Here is a 22,508-nt window from a genome sequence, read left to right as displayed (position 1 = left end):
TGCATGGAAGAGGAGCTGGGGTCAGCCAAGTATTACACCGGCGCTGGACAGAGAATAAAACAGAGGAGGTTCGGACGTCCGACCAGTGCGCGACGCCATCCCGCCTCAAGTGACCGTCGGCCGGGTACAGCCGGCACAACAACACGCAGAGCTATTGGAGCTGATGAGGCCCCGGTCGTCGGCCCCGGCCTGCACCCACACCAGGCCCTCTACCCCCTGACACTCGGGGACTCCGTCGGGCCGGGTCGGTGGGCGCAGCCGTGAGTGGGGCCCCGCCCCATTGCCCGCCTGGTCTCCGCCTGGCCGGAAAAGGCGGTGCTGGGAGGGCGGGGCGCGGCCTCCCCGGGGAAGGGATCGGCGGGGAGGGCGGTTTCCCCGGCAACGGCGCAGGAGGCGGTGGTTACTGGCGGCGGCCGGGGCCGGCCGACATCTCGGGGTCCGAGGTTTGTGCTGCGGCCGGGGGCGGAGGGAAGCGTGAGGACCGTGAGACGCCGCCAGAGCTCCGGCAGGGTCCTGGCCTTCCATGGGGGACTCGTGTCCCACCGACACGGGGCACTCGGTCCCGCCCTGGGCGGGCGGACTCGCACTCAGTGCCGGTTGCCGCGGCAGCCGAGGGCGCCCCGGGGCAGGAGTGCCCGCTGCGAGCACTGAGGGGGTCCGGCGGCGGGAAGAGAAGCCCCGTCCGCTGGGCAGCGGCGAGCAGCCCGGCTGCCAGCCCGGCTGCTCAGGTGCTTCTCGGCGCTGCTTGGGAAGTGTGGGCCCTGTTCCTCGTCCACAGACTCCAGTGGGAGCTGGGAGTCCTGCAAAAACAAACTAGAAGCTATAGGTAGATTTTTAGATGGTACTAATGAGAAAGGGCCTCCAGTGGGTGGGTTGGTGTCTCAGGGTTTACATTTAAGTAATCCACGTGAATTAAATGGACTTTTAGCCTCATGTTCTGAAAAGTGATCTTCAGGCCATCTGCTCTGACGGCCTCTGGAAACCAGGATGTGTAGGAAACTCTCTGGGGATTGTCGCTTTCAGCTTATCGGGCTGGCAGTCGGAGCAGCGGTGGCGGTGACGGAGAGAGGTGGCGGTGCCCGCCCGCCCGCCCGGGCATCCCTCGGGGGATGAAGTTCCTGTGCGAGCTGCTGCTTTACCTGACTGGTTTATCTTCAGGAGTTTCGCAGCCTGATGAGTCACGAGTATTAATCACTGGTGCCTCAGACAGGCTTACAGTTCTTGATAGCTGTTTGGATACCAAGTGCCGGAATTAGAAATAGAACGAGGGTGAAAGGGGCAGGGATTTCTAGTCAAGGGTGCATTTATCCGGCTGTATTCTTAAATAATGACTTTGCCAACGGTTATGAAAAACTGGTAGAAAAAATGGTTAAAATACCGCTAGAAACTCTTGTCAAAGAATGCATATTTAGGCTTTTTGGTTTCAAAGAGTAACTAGAAGTATCTTTTTAAGTGCTTGCTTTTTCTCCTTTTCCATTCCAAGAGTACCTGCAAGGTATGTTGTTGGACCTGATCAGCTATAGTATACAGAGAAGCATCTTGATTGTACTAGTTAGTAATGTGTTTTGGAGCAGGGTTTTATCAGGTTACTTTGAAAATAAACAGCTTTAGTGTGCTTTCAGAGTTGTATGTATACTGGAAAAATGTGTGGGACTTAAAGAAAGTTGGAAGAAAAATAATTTTTTTTTCTTTGAGGGAATTTTTGTAGCTATTGTTGAGCTTGTATAATTTGGTGATGGATGTGTGGAGCCGTTACACACTTTCCCACTCGGAAGATCACCACCAGTTTTGACTTAAAATTAGAATTCCTCTGGCATTCATTGAATACTTTGTTATTGAACATGTCAACAAGCATTTCAGCTGTCTGCTAAAATTATTCATAGGGGAATTCATTCAGGATAGACAAGTGTTATCCTCTTAGCAAAGTATGTTCAGCGTTGTACTGCAAGGGAACATGCTTCGTATATGCCTTTGAATGTGCTACTGGGAGGTAATTGGGCAGGAGTAGGAGTTTGGTGTCTGTCAGGTGTGTGGGTGAATGTTGGGGTGCCTGGCTTCGTGTCATTCGGATCTGTTATAATCCGTTTCTATTTGTAGTGAATGAGTTCCTAGTTTATATATATATATATATATATATATATTTTGATATCCACAAACCTGTGACAGTGAGACTTGGAATTTAATTGATAGGGGGTACTTTATGTACTTCAGTGTTGGGTAAACTACACAGCAGGTGCTGAGGAAGGGAAATACTGTTTTGGTTCGTTATGTAAGTTATGACAAGTGACTGGACTACCAAAGAAGTAAAATGTAACACTCTTGTTTTTTCCAGTATGGTGGAAGGCAAGGAGGCATTGCAGTTGGGCTCTTGGGCAGCTCAGAATGATGGTAATCAGTGAATCAAGGACATTGCATTATGGAGACAGGGATATAAACAGCCAATCTACTTTTGTATCAAGGCCTCTTCACTATAATCAGCTTACACTCCATTTGCTTCGTATACCAAGCAAACCTGCTGTGACAGTGTTTGCAGTCTCTAATTCACACCGTCCTTTTAAAAATTTAAGGACTGCTTAACCACATGCCCACCTAATGTGCTAATGCTGCTGTACTCGTAACCTTTTTCCAACAGCTATTTCCTTCTGATTTTTCCAAACAACAGGTGATCCCTGTGTGTTTGAGCCAGAATTATGGGACTGTTTGACAAGCTAGCTGGATGGCTTGGGCTGAAGAAAAAGGAGGTTAACGTTTTGTGCCTTGGCTTGGACAATAGCGGCAAAACAACAATCATAAATAAACTTAAACCTTCAAATGTAAGTAGCCTACCTAGTTCACAGTTGATGCTATTACTGCAGAGCTGATAGTTGGTTTAACTGTTGTTATACTAAACGTGACCATGGAAAAGAAGTGAAGAGCTTTTTTATTTCATACATCAGAACAAATAAATTTTAATAGTTGCCAGCTAATGAGAACTAAATGTAAGCATCCATATACCTATTATGAAAACATTTCCAAAAAACCCCACAATAATATGGCTTTTTTTGTTTTTTTAAAGGTCACGCAATTAGGAAGGGTTTATGATGGCTGAAATCAGTTTCTGAAGTTTTTTTAAAGTCACTTAAATAATTCCTGCATGATTGCAGATGCAAGTGATATGTCAAACATTTGGCATTAATACAAGTTGTTTAAAAACTTGTGCTTGTTTCCAGTTATCATATTTATTTTAATCAGTTCCTGAGAAATACAAGCATATAGTAAAAAAGGAATAATGTGAAGATGCACACTTAAATGTGACCAGCATTAAAATAAAAAAAAGTAGCATTTATTCTTGCAGTTCCTACATCAAAGGAAAACTATTTCAGGCTACTAAGAGTGCATAGTATTCTGAGAAGAATTTTAAGGACTCCCATGTGTCTAGGTATGTCTCTGGAATAGAAATATATTCCTTCTGGTAAACATGTTCAGAGCCAGAGGCTTGAGCACCTCGGACATATGCATCTGGGGAACCATGATTTATGGTGTTTACATCAGGACACAGCTTGTGTTTCCTAATTTACATTTAATTTTTCTGAAGACTACCACTGGACATTGTTTTAAAAAATGTAACCTGGTTGAATCTGCTACTTTTCCATTACTAGCAGTTATTCTTCCACTTAAAATGTAATAGATTTATAAACAAAGAATATAAGGTGCTTACTGTCTGTTGCCAGCCGTTTGGGGGAAATACTACAATTTGTACCAAACAAGTTATGTATTTATTAAATTTTTGAGAGCTTTATTGTAGCAGGTTTTTACATTATGCCTTAAGCTGTAAAGGATTCCTAACTAGAGTTGAATGGTGACAACAAGATTTATCACAATAATACATATTAGAGAAGCTACTAAGGGAATTACACAAGTAGAATAAATAAATTTGTTTGCTTTACTGTAAATCATATGAGAATTTGCTTCTGAACATTTTCATTTAATGGGATGCTTTAGGAGGGTAGCTTGGCAGACAACTTGTATAAGTCCTGTCCTTTCAAGACGTGAAAAATTCATTAATATGTAGCAAAGACCATTAGATCAGACTTGATTAAACTATTTTATTTTAAATTCAATGGATAGATGATTTTGAGCTCTGGATCAACACGGTCTTCTTAAGAACTGTTACTTTGCTCAGGAGCAATATATAAGGCGTCTTGCAATGAAAGTGTTTGTCTGAAGTTGTTTCTTCTGGGCCTGATAAGTACATTTTAAATAAAGAAATAACACCTCTTCTACTTAGCACAGATTTTCCCGTGGTGGTGGCAACTGTTGACTAAACTGTTTATGATAGCAGAATGCCATTGTCATAATGAAGCTGCAGGTGGACAAGCTAAGCTTGCTTCACTTGTATTCAAGGAGTCAATTGCTTATAGACTGTGTTTTTAATAAGAGGCTCTAGGAAGTCTGCAAAAGGATTGCATGTCACTTTCTCAGAGAGCTCTGTAATCAAAGGAATTTGACCTTTCTCCCTGCTCAATACTGATCCTTCTTAAAGGAACTATTCTGTTGTACTAATTTAGCTGATAGGTTCCTTGGCTAGTAAACCTCTTTTTCAGGCAAATCTATCAATAATGCTTCATGTTTTGGCCATTCCTTTGGTAAACGGTGACTTCTTGCCATGGTCTTGTAGTTTGACCAGAACTATTGTTACATTACGCTATTGTGTAATGTCTGCTGTATAATTCCCAATGTCAAATATACTTCTCCAGCCTGTAGATGAACTCTGGGAGTATGGCCAGTCTCTTTTATCTAAGAGGCTTGGGCTATTGTGCAGAGTGGTTTCGGTTTACATTGTTGTTCCCTCTGTTCTTTAGCATTATAAGCTAGTTCCTATATATTTCTTAGGTAATATCCACACATAAGTTTGTGCACAGACTAAGTAAAGAGTGGAATCGCACTCCTGAGGATAAAATGTCCTCAGTGCTCTTGCCCAATAGCACTTGCTGCATTTCCTAGAAAATAAAAGCCTTGATTTTTAATTACTGTACTTTCCTGGAAGCTTTTTTTCATTTTGAAGTATCTGGATTTGTAAGAAGTTTCAAATACATTCCATTATTTACATTTTCTAACTTGACTGTAAAATTTGTTCTTTCTTTCCTTTAAGGCCCAAACTCAGGACATAGTTCCAACCATAGGATTCAGTATAGAAAAATTCAAGACATCAAGGTAGTGGTTTCTTCCATTTTCTCTGTTTAGTAGTAGTAATTAATATATGATAATTGACCTAATTACCTCTTTCCTTGTAATGGAGTATAACATGCAGTGATATAATGACAGAACATGCAGTTTGCTGAAATGTTGTAGGACCCAGGAGTTGCAATCATGGTCCAGGAATGATAGCATCAAAATATGCTGTATGTTTTCTGCTGCTATAGGAATATGTATGTGTAAAAAAAAAATAAATTTTGCAATAGTAAGTATAAGCATCTTATTTTATCTGTCAAGAATTTCAGAATAGGGCACTGTTACAGACTTGAGGAGAGACGGTTGCTTAGATGGTAACCTATATTCCATTAAGCACTCTCACTGCAGGGACTCTGAAGAGATTTTAGTCTAATCTCATTAAATGAAAAATGGTGGCTACAGACTTAGCCATGTAAGATGACAGGGGTGCAAAAGTCAGAAAAAGGGGGGAGAAATCATTAGTTGAACAAAGGCTGTTTAGAAAAGGAATGTTGCAAGAAAAAGATACTTCAAGGAGGTAGCATTAAATATTATTTTATTATTCTGTAGCCTTCACGGTGTATTTTAAAGGGTGCAGCTAGTCTTCAAACCAAGCAGCATCCCCCACTGGGTGAGAGATCTGCAAGAAAATGGTTTATTCCTTGAGAATGATGTGTGGGACTGATAGGTTTCATATTTTTATAGAAGGGTCAATAACTGTGTTCTGTCTCAGTAAAGCACATAAGACAGGTTTGGAGTTTGGCTGTGTGAGATTGTAAATTGGTTACTGTTCTTTAGGATTCAAGTTGATCTGGCTTTTTTGTGTCGGGTAGCAAAAAACATAGCTTTGGTTTTTGGTTTTTGTTTCTCATACACTACTTTTCTTTACAGTTTATCTTTCACAGTGTTTGATATGTCTGGTCAAGGGAGATACAGAAACCTCTGGGAACATTACTACAAGTAAGACTATAAGTTATTTGAAAGCATTGCTGTTCATATTAGCTGTTCTGCATGTTATTTTAACAGAAATGTGATATTATCTGGTGGTTAGAAATGATTCAGGGAAGACTTGCACCTGCTTTTTGACACAAGGTCATTCTGGATAAATACTTTTCTCTCTGTTCTAACATGAAAATTTTTGTATGCTGTTAATCAGTATGCTTTTGGGTTCATCTTGTTGACTTAAAGATTGGGGGAGCATGCTAGATATGGGATTTAATTGTTGAAACCTGAAAATCAATCCTGTAAGAAAGCACCGAGATGATTTAGGTTTCCTATTTTTCTGTTCTTCTCTGGGTAAGTGACTTAAGATTGCAAAGATACTGGCTCATGGCTGAGATTTTTAGACTCAGAATTTAAGCAACAAAGAACTTGACCAAATACTCTTAGATGTTCTCCATTAAGCAGCATAGTCACTGTACTTGTAACACTATAATACTGTCTTTTTGTAGTAGACATTATTTTCTGTTTTTCTAGCTTCTAATAAAACTTTAATCTTCATTTATGTTGTTGCATTGTTATTTTGTAATACCTGATGCTGATGTAAATAAGGTGAACACTAGTAAACTGCACAGAAATAGCTTGGAGAAATAGAACAGAGAAATTCTGTAGATCATAGTATTGATTAAAAATTAATAGTTAATGTGATAGAGCTTAAAGTGTTCTTCAACCAAGGATTAACACTTCATCTCCTTTCTGTGTAAAATGTGTTAGCAATTTAAAATTTTAAAACTTGTGTGGGGAGGAGATCTTAATTGTTCAACAGTGTTAGATATATGTCTCCCAAGTCTTTTGGATTTCAATAACTGATGCCCCTAGGCTGCTCTCAAAATGCTATTCGAGTGCTTTACAAGCAATTAATTTTTCTTAGTGCTGTATTTAATGCAGTAACTTCTCCCTCGTGTAGCATAAAAAAACTTTTTTTCATCTTAACAAGTAAGGAAGTTACTTAAGAAATGCTGACAGTGAAATGTTCACTTTTATCCACCTCTGTTCCTAATCAGTAGTCATATAATTAAGATTAACTTCTATGAATAATGTAACAATAACAATGTCCTGTTCAGTTTATATAGTTAAACAGGATTTAATTTTGCAATAATTGCCAAATGGCAAAAAAATCTGATCAGGTGTCTAAGTAATTGCTTTGGAGTTCTTGAATCTTATCCTTTTATTTGGCTTGAGACAATTTTCTAGCATGCCCTCAATGTATACTTAAATATGTATGAACTCATTTTCTATGCCTGTTGCTGTTACTTTGTGAAGCTATTTTTTTTGGTAATAAATACATGCCAGGACTCTGATTGCTCTAGAAAAATAGTGTATGCTCGTACAAATGACATAAACATTATCAGATAATACACAAAACCTTTATTTGCTGATAAAGTTCTTCTGTATTCCAGAAAAGAGTAGATCTTCTCATATAGTCTTAGGTTGGTCAAGTTATTTTTTTTTTTCAGTAGGTCTAGGCTGTTGCGTATCAAAATACAAAGGTAGATGGTGATGGGAGAAGAATGTATCCATCATGTTGTCTCAGAGAGTCATAAAAAAAGAAGTGAATGTTACATGAAAAAGTAAATTAAAAATACTTTTTGTGATTCTTTATAACTGTTCAACTGAATTGGTTTTATGTTATTTTGCTTTCAAGCAAATTTCAGTGAATGTAACAGCAGGTCATAAAGTATCAGAATGATTACTGTAGTAATTAAATGAACAGTTGTAGATATGTTGTGACTGTGGGTATATTGCCAGCAAAATATCTTAATGGTTTGAAAAAGTTGAGAGTTTTTGCCTTTTATTCAAAAGCAAAGAAAGATTCTGTTTATGCAGACTTCTGTAAAAGTTAAATTATTGTGCATATGCTTAGTTAAACAGCTGCCAGGTTTTTCTAAACACAGGTTTTTCTTAAAAGGTAATTGGCCTTTCTCTAAATAAACTTTTTTTACTGTAGGAAATAAAAATTTCTACAAAAACGCAGTCATGAGATTTTTTTTTTGTTGTGTACACTGTCAAAACAGCAGTTTTCAGAGTTCGTTTTCCAGCCTCAGTAGTTAAATCAAGCTTTTCTGAAGGGTCTGTGTAGACCGAATCCTGTGAGTCATGCAGCTAACAACCTCATACTTCAAAAAAATAAGCATTTTACTAAGAGGTGGAATTTCAGAAATAAGACTGGATCCAAATATTAATGGTAAATAACAACCACAGAAATTAGAGGGGAAAAAACAAATCGGGTTTGTTTAGGGCTTTTTGGTGTTTCTTCTGAAGCCTTTTCTTAATCACAGTTTAAGAGAACCTATAATTTTGCCTATTTGCTCTTTTTATGTTATGCAGAGAAGGCCAGGCCATTATTTTTGTCATTGATAGCAGTGACAAATTAAGAATGGTTGTGGCCAAAGAAGAACTTGACACACTTCTGAATCATCCAGGTGAGGAGGCTTTTATCCCCTTTTGTCACAGTATTTGTTACATGTTGTTAAAAACAGCCCTTATCTAACACAGTCTGCGATCTGCGTATATTGCAAATATTTTAGCTATGCATGAATACTAGAACACTAATAGTTTCTGTAAGTTTGGGGATTTTTAAAATATCTATTCACATTTATAAACTGATCATATTTCACTTTGTTACACTGAGTTGGATTGATCTCTTTTTGATGGATATAGATCAGAACTTGCATTGTTCTGAGGAAGAATAGACTTTGACCCCTTGGAAGCTGGAAAGCATGTATGTGATGATGGACACATACAACAAAAGATCTCCCTGTCTGGATTTTTCCATCAAGGCACCTAATTTTTTTAATGTAATTTTAATTTTTCAATCTTAATAGTATGTTTTAATTATTATTATGCTTCATCTAGAAATACAGGAGGGATAATTACACTAGTCAGTTTCAAAGGCCTATAGCAGGATACAAAGGATGAAAGAGGGTATGAGATGATTCACAATTGAGGGTTTGGTTTTAGGGTTTTTGGTTAGCTGGTTTATCGTGGTTAGTCATGTTTTACATGAGGCTACCCTTTGTTAATTAAGTTCTGTCATCAGTCAGTTCTTTGCGTCTTTGCCCTTCTTTGCCCAATGTTGGAATGTTTTTGTACGCAGTATAGTTTCAACTTCAAGTATGGTAAATAGTTGCTCTTACTAACCAAATTATAAAATTACATGCAGAAACTTTAGAAGTGAAATAATAATGTACTTTTTTTCTTTATTTATTAAGCTGGTAGAGCCTTTTTGAGGGGTTACCGTGCTGAAAAAAAGAAAGGAGACACTGACTTGCATTCCAATCCAAGCAAATCATTATGTGACAGGGACAGTTATGTTACTATGATTTTATTTTCCATGAAAACTGCATATGGTACATTAGTAGTTCATCAACAAAGATACTGTTGCTGAGTGTGTCTGAGCAGTTTGGGCCCATTTAATGTCATGTTGAAGGCTATGGGGCTGCTTCAAATGCAGAAGCTGAAGAGAGAGGCTCGGGAAGGTCAAAGGGGAGGGTGAGGCGAATCAAAGGCTGCAGGTAGATTACAGAGAGGTCAAAGAGCTTTGTACCAAAGCAGGTATCAATCACAGTGGTAAAAGGCAATTTTGTTGGTAAAATGCTACCCACATGGGATCATAGAATCATAGAATCATAGAATTGGCTGGGTTGGAAGGGACCTCAGAGATCATCGAGTCCAACCCTTGAACCACCGTTGCGGTTGCTAGACCATGGCACTGAGTGCCACATCCAGTCTTTTTTTAAATATCTCCAGGGACGGAGAATCCACTACTTCCCTGGGCAGCCCATTCCAATGACGGATCACTCTTTCCGTAAAGAAATTCTTTCTAATATCAAGCATAGGAGTTAAAAGACTGCTATAATAAGTTACTGGTTTATTAGAAGCCAAAAGAGTAAAAATGTTCAGACTGAATAGATGCAGTCTTAGGTGGAGCTTTTAGGCATTAATTGTTTATTAATGCTGATTTAGCAGGTCAGCACTGTTTAATTGTTGATGTGTTTGTGTGTTCTAGTTCTGAAGGACCATGGCTCTGGACACTTAGTAAGTTCCCTAGAGCCAGGATAGGGAAATTTTGTATTTTTGCAGTGGAGCAGCTCAGTTTACATGCAGCAACAGTATTTCAAAATGTTTTTATCATTTTGCATTTTGAAAGGGCACGTCTAGGAGAACCAGAGAAAATAAAAAGTTTTTCTGGGGCAATATTTGATAAAAGTAGCAGTTAAAGGAATCAATATTGAACTGGTTTACTGTATCAGTATTTTTATTTGCATTACTGTTCTGCTCTTCTTCCTGCATACCTGACTTTATCCCCATCTATTCTTCTGCCTTTGTGAACCTCCTGGAGTGTTTTAAACTTTGCCGTTTCTTTAAACTTTAAATGGATACGTTTAAATGGATGAAACAATTCCTGTCTCTGAAAATCTGAGTAATCCTTCAGTAAAACAGTTCCCCCTCTTTTTGTCAGACTTTGCCTGAGATTGTCAGGTGAAAGGGAATGTCTACTGTGAAGCAGTAGGAGTTGTATTAGAAGTTGTATTAGCTGGGACTGTTTCTGAATCAGAACTATAAATTATTTTTACTTACATAAGTGGACTGTGCACTCTACAAACAACAACTTGTGTAATGATCACTGCTAATGTTTTTTTTAATCAAACTTCATTCTTTAGCATTTTGCAAAATAGCAGTCTCTAACTTAGTTGTTTTGGATATGGACTCTTGGGTCACTTGATCTCCAGCACATGCTTCTAAAATAAACTTTTATTAAATTACACTTTACACATATCTAGTTTTTGGGACTTTTTAAGTGTGTTAATTCATAACTACTTGCAAATAGAAAATGTTTTATTTCCATTAATAACTGTAAAAAGTGTAGGGGGAAGTATTGCATAATAGGAAATAATATAACAAGGTAGAAAATAATGCAAATTTCTGCAACCACCACTTCATTTAGCAAACATACGTAAGTGTGTGGGTAGGCAGTATCTCCTTTTTAATTGCTGTAAAAACAAAACAAAAGAAAAAAAAACACCACACCACTGAAAAATTCCTTGATTAATTTGGCTGTTTGTATAAGTAATATCACCTGATTATTTCTGTAGTTTTAGTGTATACACAATCGGCAATCTGTAGGTATGAGATTTCAGTTAATTATACTATAGATTAATGCAGAAGTTTCAGTTCAGAGAAAAAAAGGCTATTGAACCGCAGAATCAAAGCAGATTTAATGATAGTCTTTGCTTGTATTTTGGGGTCTTTGATTTCTTTTAGAAGATATCAGAGCACAAATGAGCCCTGGATAAGTTAAATAGTTGTGAAAACTAATCATTTTGGTCAGTACTTGTGACCTGTACGTGTGGGTAAATAGTGTTACCTCCACTGATTTTGTGGAAATGTTCAGTAGGGTGTTTGAAAAGAACATAATTAGGAATGTTCAAACCACTTCAGCATTGACAGTTCATTTGTTTTTTTGATCCATCAGTCAAGTCATACATCCCACCCCTCAGCAGGCCCAGCTGGCTTATATTGAAGTTTTTAAGTAAATCCTTAGCCTGTTTCCTATGTGAAGATAACCTTTTCTTTTTACTGTTTTAAAAAGAGCCTGTATAGCAATTCTCATCATGGGATGAGGGGTAGTGGTAAGTTCTTTTCCCATCAAGAATAGATTGATAGTCTCAAATCTAGATTTTCTCTAGTGCTGTAATTCATGCTTCATTTAGATAATGTGCAAAATTCTTAGTCCTGGTGCTATTAATTTTTTGGCAGTTTTAACTGTCAGTTTGAAGAGAATATAATTTGTTTCTTTCCAATAACTCTCCAGTCTTTGTGGCAATCAGCAAGTCTTATGCTTTTGAATGTGTAAGTATGCCAGGAGTTGCCAGTGTACTTGGTTTGGTCGGCAGGACTCACTGTTGGCTTAGAAGTGCTTCTGGAAAAGAAGTCCTTCTTCAAGTGAAGGTGGGATAAGTGGTGTCCAAATGTACTTTTTTTTTGCCATTTTATGAAGTGGTAGCTCTCAAGGACTGAAGGATAATTCAGACCACTCATACAGCTATCACTGTGAGGTTATACATGAACACAAATAATTTTTCTGTTTATTTTACACATCAGTCCTCACTTAAAAGAGACATGTAGTATTACTAGGCAGTTGTTTGATCTCCTGTTCCTCAGTTTCACCAGCAGTTTATACCTGCCATTCTAAGTATATCTGTAAGGTAGGGAGAGAGAAAGGGTGGAAGATCCCAAAGCCTGCCAGACAGTTTATGAACATTCTTGAAGCATGCATCAGAGGCCATGTGACCCAACAGTGTGCATCTTGGTAGGATACAACCTTCAGAGAATTGCAGTTACAGGTGAGCAAAATATCTTCTTGTATTGTTTGTAGCTTATTGCATGTAGAGATTAATTAGTGTTGCATAATGTCATGATAGTTCTATTGCTACTTATGCCTAGATGTTAAGCACCGTCGACTGCCTATTCTCTTCTTTGCTAACAAGATGGACCTCAGGGATGCAATATCATCTGTGAAAGTATCTCAGTTACTGTCACTAGAAAACATCAAAGACAAGCCATGGCATATCTGGTAAATTTCCCTTTCTTACCCTTTTATTGGTATTACTTCTTACATTAATATTTTAGCTCTATCCTGCCACTCATTATTATATAACATAAATTAAATCAACCACATAAAATGCTCTGCTTACACATGTGGAAACAGTAGTAATATTACAGTTCTTGCTATGAAAATTGTTCTGAATTCACAGTGCATTTATGTAGACTGTTTATTGAAAATTTTCACAGTACAGCTATTGCCCAAATAATGAAATAGAGGACTTCTAGTGAAATCAGAAAGCGGTGTTCATATGAGAAGAATAGCTGCTACTTTTTTTTGCTGAGAAATTGAGTAGAATTGTTATCAGAGTGTTGCTGCTAGTTTGTGTTGCAGGTTTCAGAATATCAAGAATAAAACCTAGAATTGTGGTTTTCCACTCTGCAGATGCTGTAGTAAAACTGCTGTTGAGAGGCAGTTCAGTAAACTGTTCTCATGTGAATTTAAAGGACAACATATTCTTTATACCATGTAATGTTTGAGGGGATTTGTAGTTGTAGGAGCTGGTGTCTTTTCTTTCTGAAGGATGTAAGCTTTCTTATAAACAGCAGGATTTTATGCCAGTGTTCACAAGGGAAAAAGCCAAACCTTTTATCAAAAGTGTTTTATAGAATTTAGATTTTTGTCTTTTTGAAGTCCTCGGAAACTATAAACAAAAGTGAAATCAATAGCTAAATGCTGTTGAAAACTGGAATTTTCATTTTAGGTCCTTTAATATTAAACTTGATTACCTAGATGTTGTTTTGAGGTCCCTGCTTTTTGTCTCAGAAAATACACTGGTGAATTCCCAGACTCCTTGGAAGATATTTTATAGATAACGACAGGAACAGCCCAGGTTTACTGCTGTGCTGGTTTTCATAAATCAAAGCCCTTTAACCAGTTAGCTGTGATTCAAAAGGTAGATTTACACTCTTCTCAGTGTAGCTTCATATTAATATATATTAACAGACATTCTGAGGGTTGCTATTAAAATGGAATGTGAGGCACTATACTTTCTTCCTCCCACACATCCCTGCATTCTTACTGGGACTGGGATGTTTGGACTCGATGATCTTAAAGGTCTTTTCAACCTAAATGATTTTACAATCCATCACTGTTGTTGTAGGTACTAAACATCTGTTATTGCATACTCTGAGGATGGCGTTATCTAAGTGAAGGTGCTGCAGAACAATATGGCTGCCTTGTGTGGGAGCACGTCTAGAGCCCTTTGTGTTCTAGGAACAGTTCTCTGCCTTTAAACTAGAAATGAAAAAAGATAACATCTTGAAATAGCATTTCCATATTGTGCTCTATATTGTTTGAGAATCATAGAATCATAGAATTGGCTGGGTTGGAAGGGACCTCAGAGATCATTGAGTCCAACCCTTGATCCACTACTGCTGCAGTTACCAGACCATGGCACTGAGTGCCACATCCAGTCTCTTTTTAAATATCTCCAGGGACGGAGAATCCACTACTTCCCTGGGCAGCCCATTCCAATGCCTGATCACCCTCTCCATGAAGAAATTCCAATATCTAACCTAAACTTCCCTTGGCACAACTTAAGTCCATGCCCTCTTGTCTTGTTGAAAGTCACCTGGGAGAAGAGACCAACCCCCCCTGGCTACACCCTCCTTTCAGGGAGTTGTAGAGAGCAATGAGGTCTCCCCTGAGCCTCCTCTTCTCCAGACTGAACAGCCCCAGCTCCCTCAGCCTCTCCTCATAGGATCTGTGCTGGATCCCTTCACCAGCCTGGTTGCCCTCCTTTGGACCTGCTCCAGGACCTCGATATCCTTCCTGAACTGAGGGGCCCAGAACTGGACACAGTACTCGAGGTGTGGCCTCACCAGGGCTGAGTACAGGGGCAAAGCAGAATCTTCATGTCAAGAGAACTTAAGTAAACTGTACTTGATGCATCTTTGCTAATCTGTAAATTACATGTATAGTGGTGACTCCACTAGAACTTGTATTCTTACAATGCTTTTGTAATTTGATTTGTTTCTTTCAGTGCTAGTGATGCTCTTAAAGGAGAAGGATTACAAGAAGGTGTGGATTGGCTCCAAGGTATATTATATGCAATTCTTTTGCTCTATTTTCATTTTGTTAAACTTTTTGGTTTTGTAAGGTTTTTTTCTTTATTACTTCCTTTTCTTTTTTCTTTCTGTCCACTTCTGCTATCAGATCAAATTACACAGTGAGTAATGATGCTTTCACTTGTATCTGCCTTTATTTCCCTAAATTACACAGAAGATCACCTCAGTTTCTCTGAAAAAAAGCCTGTGCTTTTAAATATTAATGCATACTCTTACACATAGTGTAACGTTTGCTTGTAAACAATAACAGTGCCCGTTCCTGCACTTGAGTTTGTTATTGTGGTAGTTCAGTTTGTTCTTTAATTGATTCTGTCCCTGTTTCGGTTTTGCATAACTTGATGTTACGTTGTCAGAAGTGGTGAATGAGTGTGAATGGGGAAGCTGGGAGAGGATGTCCCTGTTACTGGGGTGTTGTGTGCGGTGGCAGGCGGTAGATGGCAGCGATGCTCCAGAGTCAGCGCCACTAAGCGCGGTGCCTTCAAAACCCAACATTGCCCTGATTTCACACATCTCCGTTTATCTACGGATACCAGGCTGTCCGTTCTACGTAGAATCCTTAGCTAATTAGAAAGAGATGGCTTCTTTTACTGCGTTATTACAAAATACAGAAACATCTGTTCATGTTTCCAGAGGGTCACTAGCCAAAAATCAGCATACAACAGTGACTCATCTTCCACCATCTCAAAGAGTTCTGTGGTGGTAAAGCAGCATCTTACTGCTGAGTTTCCTTCACTGCATTATCTTACTATTGTAGAAGCAGATTACAAATCACACACTTTTTCCTGATGTCTGGAAATAAAAAGTTTTGATTTCCTAATAGTCCTAATATTAGGCAGTATTCTTAATACTTCCTATATTAGGAAGTATTCCTAATATTCCTAATATATTTCTAATATTTCCCTGTGATTCACACTGCTGATCTTTGAGGAACCTTCCAAATTTCAATCCACATCTTGAGTTGATAGTTTTGTCCATAGCTTCCAGCTGTTTAAAAGGATTTCAAATGCTTGTCTACATATTTTCTGACAAAATATTTAAGTTGTAAATGTTGATTTTTATGTTTTTTAAGCACTATAAGCAGGTGCTTCTGCTGTCTCTCACAGAGCTCTTCACTTCTTATAGATCATTAAACTTCTTAACTTTCTGAGCTGAAATTCTTCATGGATAGATTTTATCTAAAAATTTCCTTTAAGTCCCTGGCTCAGTGTCCCTAAAAGCAAAAGAGGGATTTGGTTTAAACTGTATTGTTGCCTAAGCACATGCGGTTTGGCAATTATACTTTTAATGGATGAAGATTTTGATATTACAACAACAAGTTTTTACTACAGTTCTGAACCTCATTCCTAAAACATTAGATGGAGATATTTGGAACAACTCTTAAGTTATAATGGTCCCTAAATCACAGCCTGTGGATACCATAATATTCAGTGGAGGAAATGACACCTGGCTAGTGAATGCACAGTCCTCCCTGTCAACAGCTGTGCCTCCCATAGTTATCTTTTGCAGACCATTACAGCGAGTTCATAAATTTGGGGTGGCAGTGGCAGAAGGTTTTGCCTTATTTTTCCCCAGCAAAGGCTAAGTTTGCACATTTCCCCATTTTGTAATGGAGTTACCATTGCAACAAGACATTCTCAGTAGGCTAAAACTAACCTATCTCAAAACAATCTAAACTCTGCTCACATGCCCTCTTTGTGGGGGAAATTGTGCTGATTGCCACATTTTTAGAATGGGGTTGCAGTACATTTATGCCAATGAAGGAAATGTTTGTAGTGAATTGAAAAGTGGTATTCAGACAGCAGTTTGGAGAAGGCTGGCTGCTGAGAGCAAAGAAGTTTTCATGTGAGTCATAAAAAAACCCCTCAACTTTAAATCCTTTGCTCTTGGGAAGTTAGTTCATGTTCAGTTATGTGGAAGCTAAAATGTGTACAATGAATTGAAATGTGTCCCTCATAGAGTAGCCTTCCAGGCCTTATTCTCATCAAAGTTACCTTATAAGCCTGAAAAAGATAAAAGCTGAATTATGTGGAGGAGTATTGCTGTTTAATTAGCAACATTTTGGGGAAACAAATTGGGCATGGAGGAATTTCAGAAGTCAATGAGAGAGTAACTCGAAAACTAATTTATCCCCCATTCTTGTGAGTACACCAAAATATCTATTTGTGTAGCTCTGTAACCTGGACAATACTGGGTTATGTTTTCAAAATGCTAAATATGGCAAAAATTCATCTTGTATTAAGACTAGCTGTTTCTTTTTATTAACAGATCAGATCCAAGTACTGAAGACATGAGAGATAAATAAAAGAAGGATGGCATTCTTTTACAAACTTTGTCAGTAGGTGTACCAGTTCTGTGGAAAGGAAGAATGATTTCAAGAAGACAAACAATTCACCTAAATTATATACTGTGTTGACTTATTTTCTTTTAGTATTTCTTCCAGGAAAACTGAATATAGACAACATAGCACCTCAGGTATGCATATTGATGAATTAAACTGAGTCTTGTGACTGGAGAGCATATTTTAAAAAAAATATTTGTATTGACAATAAGCACCTGCATTCATTTGCGGTTTAAGTGGTAATTAGCCACTAGGAAATACCTCTCTGGTTTGGGTTTTTTTTTTTGGGAACACCTTTTGACCAAATGGGAATATTTTTTTTCCTCAGAAAGTATAATCAGCACTTCCTGAAATACAGCTGCACAAGATTCCTCCTGGTTTTAGATGCCCATTTTTAGGTATTTCTGCAATTTTTTAATTGTTATTAACCTTCTACAATAGACTTCTAAAAATGTTTTGATTTAACATACAAGGCTTAAAATATTCAGTGTACATGTTATAAATGACTGCAGATGTTTTTAAGGAACTGCTTTTATTGGAATGTTACTTTTTTTTTTTGTGATATGCCATTATCATATTTGCATTTCTGTCAATAAAACTTTCAATATACCACATGCCATGGTTTGATCTTTTAACTGAAATATGTTCATTGATGGTCTTTACATTTTGGAGATTTTTGTTTTGTTTTCTATTAGTTTCATTTGGAATTTGTCCATTTTCCAATGGAAATAGTACTGTATACTGTAATAAAGTGGTATCTTTTGCCACAGTTATTTTTTAATTGTATATATTAGTACACTTTCTAATAAAATAGACTGTTCTTCCAGATATTTAAGGAGCATATAGTTAAATGTTATATTTTGAAAACACAGTTAAGGGACAGTTCACTACTTTACTACAGCATTAATATGAAATGTGTCATACTTATGTTGTATATAAGTACAGTTTTACTTTCAAGAGTAATTTATAATAAGCTTTCTGGCTTCAAAGATGTACCATAGGTAACAAATTAAGCCAGTGCTAAGATCTTCATTTTTCTTATGCCATCTCTTTCCCTTTAATCCCTCCTCCCTTGTCCAAGAAACAAGCAAGCTGGCACTGGGAATGCTGAAGACTGTATTTAACTGAGTGATGATCCATCCAGTTCCTGTGGGAGATGTAATACCTTGGTCTTCCAAAAGCTTCTTCCCCTTATTAGCATATAAAATACATAAATGTTATGTAAGCATGCCTGCTAGGGCTCACTTAATAGAAGATGTTGGAAGCATAGGGACCTGCCTGAAATGGTAGAGCAGTTTCATGTACTTCCAGTTATTATTAAACAGTTAAAATTAACTCCCCTGCTTTGCTAGAGGGAACTAGGTCTTACTGTAAAAAAATCTGTCTTACAGGATGTTATAATGCTGACAGTTCAGTTTGTCATGGAAGTGTTTATCTTTCAGGTCTTTCTATTACACCTTTGGCCTTCTGTCAGCTCCGAGTCTAAACATCTATAAAAATTAAACACAAAGTACAGAAAATCATAGACAATTCTGCTAATGTTTTGCTAACTGAATTGTGAGGAAGCTAATCTTCTGGTTTACTTTGCATTGAGTAATACAATAATAATAATAATAATACTTGTTGGGAACATCTTTTGCTGAGTATAAGTATTTTGTAATTTTTTTGTTTGCTTGTTTGGCTTATTTAAATTAAACATTTAATAATAAGTTGGCATTAGTTATCTTCTTTACCAAAGAAAACTGAAGTTCTTACATAAGATCTATCTTCATTTCTGACTTCAATAATCTGGACCCTGATGGCTTTCTCGTTATTTTTGTTTGTTTATGTTGAACTACACAAAATACTATGTTTATCTTATGAATTGCCATTACTATCATGGCAAATTGTTCTAAGCCAGCTGCTTGGTTCTACCACCCACAAATCTGAGGAGAGTACACTATTGTCTTTTTACTTTTTGCTTTCTGATGTGGTTGGTAAGCCCTTTTTGAAAAAAAACAGTTTTAATTATTTATGTTAACTAATGTTCCCCTTGTTTTGTGGGTTTTTTGTTTGTGGTTGGGTTTTGGTGTTTTTGTTTTGTTTTTGTTTTTTTAATTATTTATGTTAACTAATGTTCCCCTCGTTTTGTGGGGTTTTTTGTGTGCGGTTGTTTCTTGGTTTTTTGTTTTGTTTTTGTTTTTCTTCTTCCTCTTCAGCAGCTCTTTCTTTTCTGTCTTGCCAAGACACTGGGCTGGAGGGACACAAGTGGAAAGGAGTGGGAATGAGGACAGTTCCATTAGTGAAAAACTAGATTTTTTTATTATTTTTTTTTTTCCGATTACTGCTTGAGCCATTACTTGTATCTCACTTCTAGAAAATTTGTGATCATTCTGGGAACATAAAATTATCAGAGGGATGTCTGTATCTTCAGCTCTTCCCCCCCATGTTGTGCAGGCATATGTTGTTAACCTATAGGTTGCTACAGCCTTGAGTTGCTCTGTTGTTGAATTTGGTACAAGGATCATACATTGCACTAAAAAAGCTTCATGCATCTTTGGAAAAAGGTTTATTTGGAGCTGTCTTCTGAGGGCCTAGTGGCTGTCAGCCTTCAACACTGTTCTTTTACATTTAGGATGTTAATGCAGTAATTAATTCTGCCTGGATCCTCCAAGACACTTTGCATGTATGTGTTCATTGCAGCTTAAGAACAAAGCAGACAAGTTCCTTTGGAGGTTTAAATGAGACTTCCAGAATATTTCCTTTTTTTTTTCCATGTTACTAAGGGTATGTGCGTTAAGCAGGAACTTAAAAGACAATCAAGTGACTGGAAGAGACTCGAGGAATGTGGTTTTTACACCCCACACAGTTTTATGTGCTGTTGGATCTGTGCATTAAACACACTGCCCTCCTACGTATTTATGAAATTCCTTAAAGTATGCCTGGTAGTGTTTTAAGAGTATAGCATTCTCAGCTAAAACACGTTCTTCTTTTTGTTTTCCTTTTTTTTTTTTTTAGCAGTGGGGGCTATTGGGTAAACATGTGAATCCACTTCTTTTTAGTCTTGCCTCTCTGCTACTAGGACATGAGCCCATGGGAACTTGGTGTTTAACCTGCAGCTATTTGCAGGTATGCTGAGAATCATCAGGGCCTGAAGACTCCTGGGTAATTTTCTGTCAAGTGGGTGCAGTTCTAAGTGTTAGGATGTAAATGTAATGGACTCTTCTTTTAATCTCAGCCCTTTAACTATAATATGCTTGAGGTATTTTATTTATTAATAAGAAAGATAAGCGGCTGTGAAAAGCTAGACATAGCTGTGCTGTTTAGTTGTCTACAGGAAAGCATTCTAATGAGATAAAATGTGGAATAGCAATGTTGGGTTTCAGTGTTTCCTTAAAACAGCTGTGCAGCCTGATGTTTCAGAAAGGAGCTCATGTCCTTGATGCTCTAACTAGGAAGTAACACTTTGTTAGTAAAAAGAAATGCCAAGAAATACAGTTTAATCTAAAAAGATTCTGTTTGGGTGTAGTGTGTGTCCCGTCCCCCCCCTCCCCCTTTTTTTTTTTTTTTTTCTCTGAGTTTTACTTGTTTGGGAAATCTTATGTCATCCGTTTCTTCTTTCTGGCTTGCTGAATTTCTGTTTCACAAAAATCCTTACAAGTCTTGCTCATGGGGTTTCTGGTCTGCTCCTTTTAACTTTTGCCGAGTTCTCTGCTAGTGGAACTTTGCAGCTCCCTTCCCTGTTTGTTTTTTCTTTTGTGGTTTTTGGTTGGTTGGTTTGGTTTAGTTTTGGTTTTTTACAAACAAAGTAGATAATGAGAGGGTGACAGAAGATTGGAATAAAAAATAAGAAAAAAAAAGGGGGACTACTAAGAAAAGGATTTAGCTCTCCTCTTTAGAAAGGTAGGAAAGTTTGCTTTGAAAGGTTAACTTGATACACCCTGGTCTTTTTATATTATTAATATTGCATAGGCCATACTTGACTGCTTAAATTATAAAACCCACTGTCACTGTGCAAAAGTAATATTATGTGTACTACCTATTCAGAATTCAGGACTTACAATGCTGTCTCATAACAAATGCCAAGTGTTTTTTAGTAATACTCCCTAACCATGTTTTTTCTGAGGCTCTGTAGCTCCTGTCACAGTAAGTTACATCATGAAAGCATCTGTGTCCATGTGAACCAGTGTTTTATAACTAATTTACCAGTGTTCAGTCAGTTGGATTGCTAGTTAATTGGCTGAATATTACCAGCCATCTGAAGTTCTTGCTCTCAGAAGTACACTGCATATGTGATAACATACTGTTGTTTTTCAGTGGATGTCAGGATTTTACCACGCAAAACAGCCGTGTTTACCTTTTCCACTCTTCTAATGATAGCACGAAACCCACTCCCTCTATGCTTTTTTTCAAAATCAATTCTTAGAATGCAAGGTGTGTTCTTAATGTCTCTTGTCTACCATTAAATTAAATGATCTTACCATTTACAATTTGTAAGAAGATGAACTTAATTGTATTACAGTCCTATTACTCTGGCACCAATGCACAAGGGCATGTATCTCATTCCTCTGTGATTCAGGGGGCACCTTTGAGGTTCAGGCGAACTTGTTTAGTAAAAGAAGTGTGAACTTGGAAGCTTTATATTAAGCAGTCTTTTTAAAAACAATTTAGTCTTTGGAGATCAGTAAGTAGATTGTAGGCCTAGCAAGATCATTACTGGACTGAATTTAGTTTGCTGAAGAGTTGCCAAACAGTTCTCAGTAAAGGAAAGAAAAGACAGTAAGGAAAAGATGAAAGAAATCAAGAAAATTGGGATGTGTGGAAGAAATTTGCTTGGGCTGGAGTCAGGAATATTAAAGAAACCAAAGCCTCTTGAGGCTCAGTGAAGTAACCATGATAAATGATGGAAGTGGATGCTTGGCAATACAAGCTCCCTGGTTAGGAGAGCAGCCCCATCAAACTGCTTTGTACAGCAAGAGAGTTGGTGCTGAGGACAGTCAGGATGTTTCTGAATTTCCTTCAGCCTGGTTCCTTTCTGGCTCTCCAGAATGAGTGCCTTTTAGTTTTTGCATCACATTGGGTACATTCTGAGCTTTCTAGTGTAGTTTCATGGAAAAAAAGAATTCAGTTTGTGTACTCTTAGCCTCATTTGTGATGTAAACAAAAGCACTGTTAGTGGGAATGATCTTCAAAGTACACTCATGACCTGAACTAACACACCAGTGCAGTCATGCCTGTACAAATCTAAGAGGGAAACAATCCCAACGTGTTAAACCCATGGTGTTAAAAACGTGTCAAAGAATAGCAGAACTTGGCAAAACATCGC

The 22,508-nt window shown here is 37.8% G+C and overlaps 1 protein-coding gene across 1 annotated transcript; it reads left to right on the top strand.

Annotated features, from left to right (window-relative positions):
* Nucleotides 1–376: 376 nt before the first annotated feature.
* On the top strand, nucleotides 377–17,813 carry ARL6 (ADP ribosylation factor like GTPase 6). The gene is made up of 8 exons (XM_030455500.1): nucleotides 377–443; nucleotides 2,663–2,813; nucleotides 5,132–5,193; nucleotides 6,082–6,150; nucleotides 8,518–8,612; nucleotides 12,637–12,766; nucleotides 14,781–14,836; nucleotides 17,131–17,813. Exons 2-8 carry the CDS (start codon nucleotides 2,691–2,693, stop codon nucleotides 17,154–17,156), a joined length of 561 nt encoding a protein of 186 aa, XP_030311360.1. The 5' UTR covers nucleotides 377–443; nucleotides 2,663–2,690; the 3' UTR covers nucleotides 17,157–17,813.
* Nucleotides 17,814–22,508: the final 4,695 nt, after the last annotated feature.

This window comes from Calypte anna, chromosome 1, assembly GCF_003957555.1.
Source record: "Calypte anna isolate BGI_N300 chromosome 1, bCalAnn1_v1.p, whole genome shotgun sequence".
Taxonomy (NCBI): domain Eukaryota; kingdom Metazoa; phylum Chordata; class Aves; order Apodiformes; family Trochilidae; genus Calypte; species Calypte anna.
The sequence above is the reverse complement of the archived record's forward strand: the minus strand, read 5'-3'. Positions and strand labels throughout refer to the sequence as shown.

What these genes read in the sequence shown, in the direction of transcription:
- ARL6 (XM_030455500.1), top strand. Translation starts at nt 2,691, where the DNA reads ATGGGACTGTTTGACAAGCTAGCTGGATGGCTTGGGCTGAAGAAAAAG. An exon ending in CTCTGGGAACATTACTACAA is followed by an intron (nt 6,151 to 8,517) that starts GTAAGACTATAA and finishes TATGTTATGCAG; the next exon opens with AGAAGGCCAGGCCATTATTT. An exon ending in AGGTGTGGATTGGCTCCAAG is followed by an intron (nt 14,837 to 17,130) that starts GTATATTATATG and finishes TTTTATTAACAG; the next exon opens with ATCAGATCCAAGTACTGAAG.